This window comes from Littorina saxatilis, linkage group LG9, assembly GCF_037325665.1.
Source record: "Littorina saxatilis isolate snail1 linkage group LG9, US_GU_Lsax_2.0, whole genome shotgun sequence".
NCBI lineage: Eukaryota > Metazoa > Mollusca > Gastropoda > Littorinimorpha > Littorinidae > Littorina > Littorina saxatilis.
Window position 1 is genome coordinate 7,963,685 of NC_090253.1, and position 15,000 is coordinate 7,978,684.

At 44.1% G+C, this 15,000-nt stretch overlaps 1 protein-coding gene across 1 annotated transcript in view; it reads right to left on the bottom strand.

Annotated features, from left to right (window-relative positions):
* Window positions 1-1,364: 1,364 nt before the first annotated feature.
* Window positions 1,365-15,000, bottom strand: part of LOC138975192 (A disintegrin and metalloproteinase with thrombospondin motifs like) — a gene marked incomplete at its 3' end in the record, with an annotated part of 32,714 nt that continues 19,078 nt past the window's right edge. The window contains 6 exon segments of the mRNA XM_070347850.1: window positions 1,365-1,389; window positions 1,971-2,069; window positions 2,704-2,758; window positions 6,914-7,027; window positions 8,074-8,218; window positions 11,338-11,484. Coding sequence (XP_070203951.1) covers window positions 1,365-1,389; window positions 1,971-2,069; window positions 2,704-2,758; window positions 6,914-7,027; window positions 8,074-8,218; window positions 11,338-11,484 — 585 coding nt within the window.

Genomic DNA, 15,000 nt, shown 5'->3' on the forward strand with positions numbered 1-15,000 from the left:
TGCAAACGCAGTACTTAGGCCTATTTAACCTATTTTCTGTAACTCTGAGCACATTTGTAGAGTACACATAGATATTTTTGAATTCAGGAGAAAGTGAGGAATACGATGCAATCATGTTTAAATCTGTTAATGAAAATTCGATTTTAATGACAACTTTAAAAGAGACAAGAGGCGAAGCCTTCAAGGCTCACGTAAGAAATCGACAAACAGTAACACAAACTCAATCACTTCGTCACACATACACACACACACACACACACACACACACACACACACACACACACACACACACACACACACACACACACACACACACACACACAGTAAGCGGCATAGGTGACACTGTCACTGTGCAAGAAAGCGAGACACTAGATCTAGATCTAAATGGCCGATTTCGAAGAAAAAACTAGTCTCGGCCCGCTCAAAAGAACAATGACCGAGACTTTCAGTAATTCCTTCGCGTGACGTCTAACCCTCTTACGTCATAATGTGACGTCTTCAAATGTTGTGACGTCTTCAAATGTTAAAGTTTCTACCACAGACATACATACATACATACATACATACGCACGCACGCACGCACGCACGCACGCACGCACAGACAGACAAAAGTTAGCATCGCATAGGCTACACTTACGTGAGCCAAAAACTAATAAAATAGTTTTTAAACCTCCAAGCTGAAATGCATTATCAAAGTCCGGGCTTTGTCGAAGATTACTTGACCAAAATTTCAACCAATTTGGTTGAAAAATGAAAGCGTGACAGTGCTGCCTCAACTTCCACAAAAAGCCGGATATGACGTCATCAAAGAATTTATCGGAAAAAAACCCACGTCTGGGGATATCATACCTAGGAACTCTACTGTGAAATTTCATGTATATTGGTCCAGTATTTTTCTCTGAAACGCTCTACACACACACACACACACAAACACACACATACATACATACAAATATACACACATACATACATACACACATACATACATACATACATACACACATACATACATACATACATACATGCTCACGCACATACACCTCCACCCTCGTCTCGATTCCCCGTCTATGTCAAATCATTTAGTCAAAACTTGACTAAATGTAAAAAAGAAAAGAATGCAAACATCTGTAAAATGTGTTATCATGCTATGTCTTGAGATCGAATGATTTTGTTGAGGTGTGTGTGTGTGTGTGTGTGTGTGTGTGTGTGTGTGTGTGTGTGTGTGTGTGTGTGTGTGTGTGTGTGTGTACGTGCTTGCGTGCGTGCGCGTTAGTGTGTGTATGTGTCAGTCTGTGTGTGTGTGTGTGTGTGTGTGTGTGTGTGTGTGTGTGTGTGTGTGTGTGTGTGCATGAACATATACATACTTGACGCCAGCTGGTCTCCTTCTTGCTGCAAAAGACGCACGAAATTGACTCAACAACAAACATTCTATCTCTGTTTTGATGTCTAAAGATTCTAATGAGACCGATCGTAAAGATTCTACCTGTAAACTGCAACGTATACCCAATTATTCTTACCTGTGTGTGTGTGTGTGTGTGTGTGTGTGTGTGTGTGTGTGTGTGTGTGTGTGTGTGTGTGTTGTGTGCACGTGCGTGTGTGTGTGTTAGTGTGTGCGCGTGCGTGTCTGTGTGTGTCTGTGTGTGTGTGTGCACGTGCGTGTGTGTGTGTATGTGTGTGTGTATGTGTGTGAGAGAGTGTGTGTATGCGCGCGTGCGTGCGTGTGTGTGTGTGTGTGTGTGTGTGTGTGTGTGTGTGTGTGTGTGTGTGTGTGTGTGTGTGCCTGCGTTAATTCGTGCGTACGTGCGTGTGTGTGTTTGAAAATGTGTTTATATATATATATGTGTGTGTGTGTGTGTGTGTGTGTGTGTGTGTGTATGTGTGTGTGTGTGTGACAGACCGACAGACAGACAGACAGACAGACAGACAGACTGACACAGAACACGACATACATTTTATTATGCATATCATACCTCTGCAGAAGAAGATGCCGAAGAAAACAATGCCTACAATAGACAACAAAGCCCCCAAAACAACCCCTACCGTGGCACCTGTCGGACGCGCCGTTTCTCCTGCAATTTACCCAAAAGGTTTCATTGTTACACACGAACAGCTGGTCGTAATCAGAGATATAATTAGCAATAATTCATAATGTCCACTTTGAATGCAAATTGACTGAATTAATGCACAATTTTTCTCTTGTAAGCTGCAATGTCAGAGCTGAATTGGCGTTTTAGTTAGATAAGTACAAAGTTAGTTGCATTGTTTAAATATGACTTCTTTTTATTTTTAGTGTTTATGAAATGACAAAAGTGTTGCACAAGCCGATAGACACAAACACCCACTCACCAAACCGCACACCCACATCCACATCCACCCACACACACACACACACTAACACACACTAACACACACACACACACACACACAAAAACACACACACACACACACACACAAACACACAAACACACACACACACACTAACACACACAAACACACACACACACAAACACACAATCACACACACACACACAGAAACAAACACCAACACCCACATACACACTCACATGCACACACATGCACACACACACACACACACACACTCTAACACACACACACAAACATACATACACACACAAACAAACAAACACACACACACACACACACACACACACACACACACATACATACATACATACACATTACCTTGCTCCGTTCTTTGGATTTGACCGTTGGATACGCATTTTTGATCGACACACCACTGAAAACGAAATCAGAAATATTGTTTGTATCTTAGTAAAACGATATCAGTAATAACGTGATTGGTTTGCTTGTTGGGTTTTAATGTCCCTTCAGCAGATGCTAAGTAATAACGTGATTGGTTTGCTTGTTGGGTTTTAATGTCCCTTCAGCAGATGCTAAGTAATAACGTGATTGGTTTGCTTGTTGGGTTTTAATGTCCCTTCAGCAGATGCTAAGTAATAACGTGATTGGTTTGGTTGTTGGGTTTTAATGTCCCTTCAGCAGATGCTAAGTAATAACGTGATTGGTTTGGTTGTTGGGTTTTAATGTCCCTTCAGCAGATGCTAAGTAATAACGTGATTGGTTTGCTTGTTGGGATTTAATGTCCCTTCAGCAGATGCTAAGTAATAACGTGATTGGTTTGCTTGTTGGGATTTAATGTCCCTTCAGCAGATGCTAAGTAATAACGTGATTGGTTTGGTTGTTGGGATTTAATGTCCCTTCAGCAGATGCTAAGTAATAACGTGATTGGTTTGGTTGTTGGGATTTAATGTCCCTTCAGCAGATGCTAAGTAATAACGTGATTGGTTTGCTTGTTGGGTTTTAATGTCCCTTCAGCAGATGCTAAGTAATAACGTGATTGGTTTGCTTGTTGGGATTTAATGTCCCTTCAGCAGATGCTAAGTAATAACGTGATTGGTTTGCTTGTTGGGATTTAATGTCCCTTCAGCAGATGCTAAGTAATAACGTGATTGGTTTGGTTGTTGGGTTTTAATGTCCCTTCAGCAGATGCTAAGTAATAACGTGATTGGTTTGCTTGTTGGGTTTTAATGTCCCTTCAGCAGATGCTAAGTAATAACGTGATTGGTTTGGTTGTTGGGATTTAATGTCCCTTCAGCAGATGCTAAGTAATAACGTGATTGGTTTGCTTGTTGGGATTTAATGTCCCTTCAGCAGATGCTAAGTAATAACGTGATTGGTTTGGTTGTTGGGTTTTATTGTCCCCTCAGCAGATGCTAAGTAATAACGTGATTGGTTTGGTTGTTGGGATTTAATGTCCCTTCAGCAGATGCTAAGTAATAACGTGATTGGTTTGGTTGTTGGGATTTAATGTCCCTCAGCAGATGCTAAGTAATAACGTGATTGGTTTGGTTGTTGGGATTTAATGTCCCTTCAGCAGATCCTAAGTAATAACGTGATTGGTTTGGTTGTTGGAATTTAATGTCCCCTCAGCAGATGCTAAGTAATAACGTGATTGGTTTGGTTGTTGGGATTTAATGTCCCTTCAGCAGATGCTAAGTAATAACGTGATTGGTTTGGTTGTTGGGATTTAATGTCCCTTCAGCAGATGCTAAGTAATAACGTGATTGGTTTGGTTGTTGGGTTTTAATGTCCCTTCAGCAGATGCTAAGTAATAACGTGATTGGTTTGGTTGTTGGGATTTAATGTCCCTTCAGCAGATGCTAAGTAATAACGTGATTGGTTTGGTTGTTGGGTTTTAATGTCCCTTCAGCAGATGCTAAGTAATAACGTGATTGGTTTGGTTGTTGGGATTTAATGTCCCTTCAGCAGATGCTAAGTAATAACGTGATTGGTTTGCTTGTTGGGATTTAATGTCCCCTCAGCAGATGCTAAGTAATAACGTGATTGGTTTGGTTGTTGGGATTTAATGTCCCTTCAGCAGATGCTAAGTAATAACGTGATTGGTTTGGTTGTTGGGTTTTAATGTCCCTTCAGCAGATGCTAAGTAATAACGTGATTGGTTTGCTTGTTGGGTTTTAATGTCCCCTCAGCAGATGCTAAGTAATAACGTGATTGGTTTGGTTGTTGGGATTTAATGTCCCTTCAGCAGATGCTAAGTAATAACGTGATTGGTTTGGTTGTTGGGTTTTAATGTCCCTTCAGCAGATGCTAAGTAATAACGTGATTGGTTTGCTTGTTGGGTTTTAATGTCCCTTCAGCAGATGCTAAGTAATAACGTGATTGGTTTGCTTGTTGGGATTTAATGTCCCTTCAGCAGATGCTAAGTAATAACGTGATTGGTTTGCTTGTTGGGATTTAATGTTCCCTCAGCAGATGCTAAGTAATAACGTGATTGGTTTGCTTGTTGGGATTTAATGTCCCTTCAGCAGATGCTAAGTAATAACGTTATTGGTTTGGTTGTTGGGTTTTAATGTCCCTTCAGCAGATGCTAAGTAATAACGTGATTGGTTTGCTTGTTGGGTTTTAATGTCCCTTCAGCAGATGCTAAGTAATAACGTGATTGGTTTGCTTGTTGGGTTTTAAGGTCCCTTCAGCAGATGCTAAGTAATAACGTGATTGGTTTGCTTGTTGGGATTTAATGTCCCTTCAGCAGATGCTAAGTAATAACGTGATTGGTTTGCTTGTTGGGTTTTAATGTCCCTTCAGCAGATGCTAAGTAATAACGTGATTGGTTTGCTTGTTGGGTTTTAATGTCCCTTCAGCAGATGCTAAGTAATAACGTGATTGGTTTGGTTGTTGGGATTTAATGTCCCTTCAGCAGATGCTAAGTAATAACGTGATTGGTTTGCTTGTTGGGTTTTAATGTCCCTTCAGCAGATGCTAAGTAATAACGTGATTGGTTTGCTTGTTGGGTTTTAATGTCCCTTCAGCAGATGCTAAGTAATAACGTGATTGGTTTGGTTGTTGGGTTTTAATGTCCCTTCAGCAGATGCTAAGTAATAACGTGATTGGTTTGCTTGTTGGGTTTTAATGTCCTTCAGCAGATGCTAAGTAATAACGTGATTGGTTTGCTTGTTGGGTTTTAATGTCCCTCAGCAGATGCTAAGTAATAACGTGATTGGTTTGCTTGTTGGGTTTTAACGTCCTTCAGCAGATGCTAAGTAATAACGTGATTGGTTTGCTTGTTGGGTTTTAATGTCCCTCAGCAGATGCTAAGTAATAACGTGATTGGTTTGCTTGTTGGGTTTTAATGTCCTTCAGCAGATGCTAAGTAATAACGTGATTGGTTTGCTTGTTGGGTTTTAATGTCCTTCAGCAGATGCTAAGTAATAACGTGATTGGTTTGCTTGTTGGGTTTTAATGTCCCTCAGCAGATGCTAAGTAATAACGTGATTGGTTTGCTTGTTGGGTTTTAATGTCCTTCAGCAGATGCTAAGTAATAACGTGATTGGTTTGCTTGTTGGGTTTTAATGTCCTTCAGCAGATGCTAAGTAATAACGTGATTGGTTTGCTTGTTGGGTTTTAATGTCCTTCAGCAGATGCTAAGTAATAACGTGATTGGTTTGGTTGTTGGGATTTAATGTCCCTTCAGCAGATGCTAAGTAATAACGTGATTGGTTTGGTTGTTGGGATTTATTGTCCCCTCAGCAGATGCTAAGTAATAACGTGATTGGTTTGGTTGTTGGGATTTAATGTCCCTTCAGCAGATGCTAAGTAATAACGTGATTGGTTTGGTTGTTGGGATTTAATGTCCCTTCAGCAGATGCTAAGTAATAACGTGATTGGTTTGGTTGTTGGGATTTAATGTTCCCTCAGCAGATGCTAAGTAATAACGTGATTGGTTTGCTTGTTGGGATTTAATGTCCCCTCAGCAGATGCTAAGTAATAACGTGATTGGTTTGGTTGTTGGGATTTAATGTCCCCTCAGCAGATGATAAGTAATAACGTGATTGGTTTGGTTGTTGGGATTTAATGTCCCTTCAGCAGATGCTAAGTAATAACGTGATTGGTTTGGTTGTTGGGATTTAATGTCCCTTCAGCAGATGCTAAGTAATAACGCGAAGAAAGCAGAAGATTAATGGTCGGTAAGTTACAAACTGCTCATTCGCGAATGTATACACACACAAATGCACGCACATGCAAGCACGCACGCACGCACCCACGTTCGCATGTACGGATGCACGTACACACACATCCAGAAACACACACGTACACACACAAACATAAACCGGAACACACACACATTCACAAACACACACACACACACGTACACACACACACACACACACACACACACACACACACACACACACACACACCGACACACACACACATATACACACGCGCTCGCGCGCACGCACGTACACACACCCACAAACGCAAACATAAACAAGCATACGCCTGCACACACCCCCCCCCCCCCCCACCACACACACACACACAGAATGAATAACGCGTGTGACATATTTACCTCACCGACACCGCAAGAAGTCCCCCTTGCTGGTTGGATGTCCGAACAAGAGGTTGTTCTAGGAATGTGACAAAACAAATTTCGGCACGTAACTTCTGTCTGGTTTCCTTTCAACTGCAAAAGTGTTTTGTTTTATTACAGTCATATCAAGATGTGCAAGACAACGAGTTGTGTATGTGGCAAAATGCTTACTTTTGAAATCTCTAACGCAAATGTTCTTAAGGCCAAAAAAAAAATAGGTCTGTTTACGGTAACCCGACCGACCCTAGTTTTTTCGCGCGACCCTAGACTTTTTTTTGGCATTTGGGAAAAAAAAAAAAAAAAAAAAAATCTTGTTTTTTGGCAAAATAACGTAAAAATGTGGTTTTTTGGAGAAAAAAAAAAAAAAAAAAAAAAAAATCCCGACCTACCGACCCTATTTTTTTTGCCTATGTTACCGTAAACAGACCTATTTTTTTTTTGGCCTAAATACTCCATCTTTTTTTTCTTCTACCTGTTTGGATGACAAAGTCAGACAATTAAAAAGATAGCGCCGTGGGTGAGGTCAAAAAGGCCAAACAAATCAAACAGCTAGACTTACTATGTCGGAACGTTAAGGTATAGGCTACACACACACACATACACACACACACACACACACATACACACACACACACACACACACACACACACACACACACACACACACACACACACACACACACATACCTAAAGTGCGGATGGTTACCTAAGAGGCGGCACTGGGTGTAGTGCCTTTCTAGTGCACTTGCACTACAACAGCACTGGGTGCAGTACTCGCTCCGGCATCGAAGAATTTTGCACTAAAAAATGCACAAAATTTGACCTATTTCGTCGCCTATAGAGGACGGAAAGAATGTCATTTTGAACATTGTTATGACATTCTTTCCGTCAAAAAAGTCAATTTAACGGTGTTAAATGAAGCGAACATCCACACAATTAGGTTGCCATCCAGAGTTTAGGTTGCCATCCACGTGTGGATGGTTGCATTATGGTGATTTAGGCAACCAAACCTGTGGAAAGGGGGGTGCACATACACTCACACACACACACACTCACACACACATACACACACACACACTCACACACACACACACACACACACACACACACACACACACTTGCAGTGCAAAGCCTCTTACATTGGAAGAATTGCAATGGTGAGATCCTGAGCCGAATCGCTGTCGACACTGTGCGTCAATGTCATAGAGTTCCCCCAGCATCAGTTGTGTCACATCCGTCGAGTTTATTACGGGAGATTTATGGTGAAGACACTGGTAACGTGTGCTGAAAAATATTGACAAGAACCACGTGTTAATGATAATATCCAGAGTACGATCACTCTAACCTCATGGGGGTGATGGTACGTTTTGCCAGTTTATGAATAAAATCTTAATGTCACGATCCACTGTTCTAAAAAAACATTTAAATGAGATTTCGGAGAATGTGCTCTGCATTGTGTCATTGTTTGGGGGTCAAAGTCGATTGGATTCTCCAGGTAATAATTATGTTCATGCGAATCGAGAAACTGATCTAGTTTGAGCCAACGAAAACGTTATGTAACTACGCTATTTCAAGCCATATCGAAAAGACACGCTACAATTCCTTTTCTTTTCATTACTTTATTGTCCCATCGCTGGGAAATTCGGGTCGCTTCCTCCCAGTGGAAAGCTAGCAGCAACGGAGTCGCGCTACCCAGGTGTCTGCGTGTTTAGGTGTATTCAGCCACCTGCACTTATGGCAGAATGACCAAGGTCTTTTACGTGCCATTGTGATGACACGGGGGTGGGACATGGCTTCCGTCTCTGGGTCTGCACATAAAGTTGACCCGTGTCCGTCCCGGCCCGAATTCGAACCTGCGACCTTCCGATCACAAGTCCAGTGCTCTACCAACTGAGCTACCGGGCCCCCGGTACAATAGTTCAAATAGAAACACGTCATTACAACAAACGTAAATTTGGGATTAATATGAACTGTAATCGGTGCTGGGGTTGTAACTGACCGGTCAAACCCCATTCAATTACCCAGCCCTGGTAAATCTCAACCTTGGCATGTCATCATATTCAACATGTACACTTGTTTCATCACAATCCCAAAAAATATCACAGGCAAAATAGCAGCGACGTCTATTGTTTGGATCAATTGGTGTGCGATGCTATTAATTATCACTCTCCATTCTTTCCTGTCAGCTATAGTTTGACGAGCGCCGTGCGTGTTGTTTGCTCTCTGTTATGTTGTACAGGGTGACCCCAAAAAAAGAGTACCCAAACAAACTTGAATAACTTTGTCAATTTTAACTTTTTTTTCTTTCTTTTTGAGGTGAGTCAAGCTAATCCACTGCATGGTTGGATGAAATAAAAGCTGTTCTCACAATGAACTATACTAATGATCAACGGACGTTTTGCATAGAGACCTATTTTCGCACAAAATCATACAGAGATGTGCAAGTACAGTTCCAGAGACACTTCGGTCAGCGCGATTTCTATCTTTGGGGGTTCCTGAAAGACAACGTCTACAGGAACAACCCACAGACAATCACAGAACTCAAGAGAGCCATCACAACAACCATTCGCGGAATCTCGCAACAGGAGTGTGTGCGGGTGATTGATAACTTTGCGCGGCGAGTTCAAGTTTGCATACAGCGTCATTTGGAGCATGTTCTGTAGAATGAGCATAACTTTCCTGAAAGACAAGCTAGAACGCTAACATTTTCTGTGCAAATCATGCAGAGGCTACTTGTGTGTGTAAATGAATTTTATGAAGATTGCTTTATTTTTGTTTAATTTATGACGTTTTGTTTGGGTACTCTTTTTTTTGGGTCACCCTGTATTAGGCCTAAACTAAGCGACTTAGATTTGATAGGCATTCAGCAAAAAAATAAAATATGAACATTGACAAGTGGTGTATATGAAAAGCATTCAGACATCTGATGAATTCGAATTTCAATTAGATTGTGATGCCTTCCGGTTCCATGCCAAGTCAGCTGACGAAATATTGAGAGACTAGTTCCTGTTACGTATTCTCTGTTGTTTTAGATTGAATTCTACCAGTGTACTTGCGAATCGAGACGAGGGTGTGGTGTATGTATGTGTGTGTATGTGTGATGGTGTATGCTTTTAATTAAGCGTTGATGACTATGAATGTAGATGTAAATGCTTGTATAACTGTGTTTTAATTTTAAATGTGTCAAGCGCAAAGAGCATAATTGTAAAGTTATGATGTTGCGCTATATAAATGCTCATTTATTATTATTATTATTATTAATATTATTATCAACGATCACACACTAGAGCGAAGTTGTTGTGTTTGTTGTTGTTGTTGCTGTTGTTGTTTGTTTTGTCTTTTTCACATTTAGTCAAGTTTTGAGAAAAAAAATTAACATAGACGGTGAATCGAGACGAGGTGATGTGTGTGTGTGTGTGTGTGTGTGTGTGTGTGTGTGTGTGTGTGTGTGTATGGGTGTGTGTGTGTGTGTGTGTGTGTGTGTGTGTGTGTGTGTGTGTGTACAGCGATTCAGATAAAACTACAGGACCGATCTTTATGAAACTTCACATGAATGTTCCTGGGTATGATATCCCCACACATATTTTTCATTTTTTCGATGAATGTCTTTGATGACGTCATATCCGGCTTTTTGTGAAAGTTGAGGCGGCACTGTCACGCCTTTATTTTTGAAGCAAATTGGTTGAAATTTTGGTCAAGTAATTTTCGACGAAGCCCAGACTTTGGTATTGCATTTCAGCTTGGAGGCTTAAAAATTAATTAATGAGTTTTCTCATCAAAGTTGTCATTAAAATCGATTTTTCGCAAAAAGCATTTAAAATTGATTGCATTATATTTCTCATATTCTATTAAATTCAAACATATATAGATATGTCATGCTTACTCTAAAAATGTGCTCAGAATGAAAGAAAATAGGTTCAGTAAGTACTAAGGACGCGTGCTTCGCGGCGGCGAGCGTGACCCGTCTCGGTCTTCGGTATGGTTAGCCGAGACTATCCGAGTGTAGTCTCGGCGCTGATTGGTTTGTGGTGTTGATCTTGACTAAATGTTTTTATATCGCTTCACGCGACTTGTTTGGTTTTGTTAATGTGGTGGTGGCGTCTGTGTGTGTGTAGCCTCCCTGATCGAAAGCATGTGTTTCTTGACTATGTACAACCGTATATTTCCTGCGATATATTGTATGTTATGATATTTTGCAATGATGTTTAGCCATAGTTCGTTATACGCGTAGGTGTGCGAGAATATGTAAGCGCAGTGCTTTAAAGATGTCCATGTTATATAGTGCTATATGTTTTATGTAAAATCAATGTCTTGTTTGTATTATTGTTATGTACCACCCCTGAATTTTTCTATGAGATAATAAAGTATTCTTATTCTTATTCTTATTCTATTATTGTGCCAACCTGAAATTCCCCTCAACACGTTCGAAGCTTTGGAAGTCGTTGGCACTGCAGGTAGAGAAGGTGTCGACATAATGGGCGACAGGAAACATGATGAAGGGACCACCGATATTGCACATGCTGAAGGCTGGATCGTGTTGAGCTGATAAGCTGTTTTAGCGAATTAAAAAAACAACTGCATGTCTCAGGTAATAATTTTCGATAGAAAACATAGTAAACAATTACAACGAGTTAATTAAAGGATATGATTGCTGAAGAAATACAAAAATAGGTATACATATGTATATGAATCAATGTATAAATAGATAAACAGACTGAAGGATATCGTGTTAGACAATACAAAGATGAATAAATATACGCATATGATAACAAAAGCAATACTCTTTTGAAGATTCTTTAACTGAATGTAGATGCACACGCAACTATTTTCTTAGCGTGTGGTTGCTGTAAAACCAGTCATTTATTCGAACAAAAAGCAAATGCTTATACGACTCGCCTTCGTCATGTGCCATCACAGTGTAACCCCCCACCCCCTCCCTCCCCCACATTCTTTCAATACCTCCCAATAGAAGACTCCCTACCCTTACAGAATAGAACACTCGGACTCCCTCCACCCTCCCTTCTTAACCTGTCCCACTCTCCCTCCAGCCTCCCTTCTTAACCTGTCCCACTCTCTCTCCACCCTCCCTTCTTAACCTGTCCCACTCTACCTCCACCCTCCCTTCTTAACCTGTCCCACTCTCCCTCCACCCTCCCTTCTTAACCTGTCCCACTCTCCCTCCACCCTCCCTTCTTAACCTGTCCCACTCTCTCTCCACCCTCTCTTCTTAACCTGTCCCACTCTCTCTCCACCCTCCCTTCTTAACCTGTCCCACTCTACCTCCACCCTCCCTTCTTAACCTGTCCCACTCTCCCTCCACCCTCCCTTCTTAACCTGTCCCACTCTCTCTCCACCCTCCCTTCTTAACCTGTCCCACTCTCTCTCCACCCTCCCTTCTTAACCTGTCCCACTCTCTCTCCACCCTCCCTTCTTAACCTGTCCCACTCTCTCTCCACCCTCCCTTCTTAACCTGTCCCACTCTCTCTCTCCACCCTCCCTTCTTAACCTGTCCCACTCTCTCTCCACCCTCCCTTCTTAACCTGTCCCACTCTCCCTCCACCCTCCCTTCTTAACCTGTCCCACTCTCTCTCCACCCTCCCTTCTTAACCTGTCCCACTCTCCCTCCACCCTCCCTTCTTAACCTATCCCACTCTCTCTCCACCCTCCCTTCTTAACCTGTCCCACTCTCCCTCCACCCTCCCTTCTTAACCTGTCCCACTCTCCCTCCACCCTCCCTTCTTAACCTGTCCCACTCTCCCTCCACCCTCCCTTCTTAACCTGTCCCACTCTCCCTCCACCCTCCTTTCTTAACCTGTCCCACTCTCCCTCCACCCTCCCTTCTTAACCTGTCCCACTCTCCCTCCACCCTCCCTTCTTAACCTGTCCCACTCTCTCTCCACCCTCCCTTCTTAACCTGTCCCACTCTCCCTCCACCCTCCCTTCTTAACCTGTCCCACTCTCCCTCCACCCTCCCTTCTTAACCTGTCCCACTCTCCCTCCACCCCCCCTTCTTAACCTGTCCCACTCTCCCTCCACCCTCCCTTCTTAACCTGTCCCACTCTCCCTCCACCCTCCCTTCTTAACCTGTCCCACTCTCCCTCCACCCTCCCTTCTTAACCTGTCCCACTCTCCCTCCACCCCCCCTTCTTAACCTGTCCCACTCTCCCTCCACCCTCCCTTCTTAACCTGTCCCACCCTCCCTTCTTAACCTGTCCCACTCTCCCTCCACCCTCCCTTCTTAACCTGTCCCACTCTCCCTCCACCCTCCCTTCTTAACCTGTCCCACTCTCCCTCCACCCTCCCTTCTTAACCTGTCCCACTCTCCCTCCACCCTCCCTTCTTAACCTGTCCCACTCTCCCTCCACCCTCCCTTCTTAACCTGTCCCACTCTCCCTCCACCCCCCCTTCTTAACCTGTCCCACTCTCCCTCCACCCTCCCTTCTTAACCTGTCCCACTCTCCCTCCACCCTCCCTTCTTAACCTGTCCCACTCTCCCTCCACCCTCCCTTCTTAACCTGTCCCACTCTCCCTCCACCCTCCCTTCTTAACCTGTCCCACTCTCCCTCCACCCCCCCTTCTTAACCTGTCCCACTCTCCCTCCACCCTCCCTTCTTAACCTGTCCCACTCTCCCTCCACCCTCCCTTCTTAACCTGTCCCACTCTCCCTCCACCCTCCCTTCTTAACCTGTCCCACTCTCCCTCCACCCTCCCTTCTTAACCTGTCCCACTCTCCCTCCACCCTCCCTTCTTAACCTGTCCCACTCTCCCTCCACCCTCCCTTCTTAACCTGTCCCACTCTCCCTCCACCCTCCTTTCTTAACCTGTCCCACTCTCCCTCCACCCTCCCTTCTTAACCTGTCCCACTCTCCCTCCACCCTCCTTTCTTAACCTGTCCCACTCTCTCTCCACCCTCCCTTCTTAACCTGTCCCACTCTCCCTCCACCCTCCCTTCTTAACCTGTCCCACACTCTCTCCACCCTCCCTTCTTAACCTGTCCCACTCTCCCTCCACCCTCCCTTCTTAACCTGTCCCACTCTCCCTCCACCCTCCCTTCTTAACCTGTCCCACTCTCTCTCCACCCTCCCTTCTTAACCTGTCCCACTCTCCCTCCACCCTCCCTTCTTAACCTGTCCCACTCTCTCTCCACCCTCCCTTCTTAACCTGTCCCACTCTCCCTCCACCCTCCCTTCTTAACCTGTCCCACTCTCTCTCCACCCTCCCTTCTTAACCTGTCCCACTCTCCCTCCACCCTCCCTTCTTAACCTGTCCCACTCTCTCTCCACCCTCCCTTCTTAACCTGTCCCACTCTCTCTCCACCCTCCCTTCTTAACCTGTCCCACTCTCTCTCTCCACCCTCCCTTCTTAACCTGTCCCACTCTCTCTCCACCCTCTCTTCTTAACCTGTCCGACTCTCTCTCCACCCTCCCTTCTTAACCTGTCCCACTCTCTCTCTCCACCCTCCCTTCTTAACCTGTCCCACTCTCTCTCCACCCTCCCTTCTTAACCTGTCCCACTCTCTCTCAACCCTCCCTTCTTAACCTGTCCCACTCTCTCTCTCCACCCTCCCTTCTTAACCTGTCCCACTCTCTCTCCACCCTCCCTTCTTAACCTGTCCCACTCTCCCTCCACCCTCCCTTCTTAACCTGTCCCACTCTCCCTCCACCCTCCCTTCTTAACCTGTCCCACTCTCCCTCCACCCTCCTTTCTTAACCTGTCCCACTCTCCCTCCACCCTCCCTTCTTAACCTGTCCCACTCTCCCTCCACCCTCCCTTCTTAACCTGTCCCACTCTCTCTCCACCCTCCCTTCTTAACCTGTCCCACTCTCCCTCCACCCTCCCTTCTTAACCTGTCCCACTCTCCCTCCACCCTCCCTTCTTAACCTGTCCCACTCTCCCTCCACCCTCCCTTCTTAACCTGTCCCACTCTCCCTCCACCCTCCCTTCTTAACCTGTCCCACTCTCCCTCCACCCTCCCTTCTTAACCTGTCCCACTCTCCCTCCACCCTCCCTTCTTAACCTGTCCCACTCTCCCTCCACCCTCCCTTCTTAACCTGTCCCACTCTCCC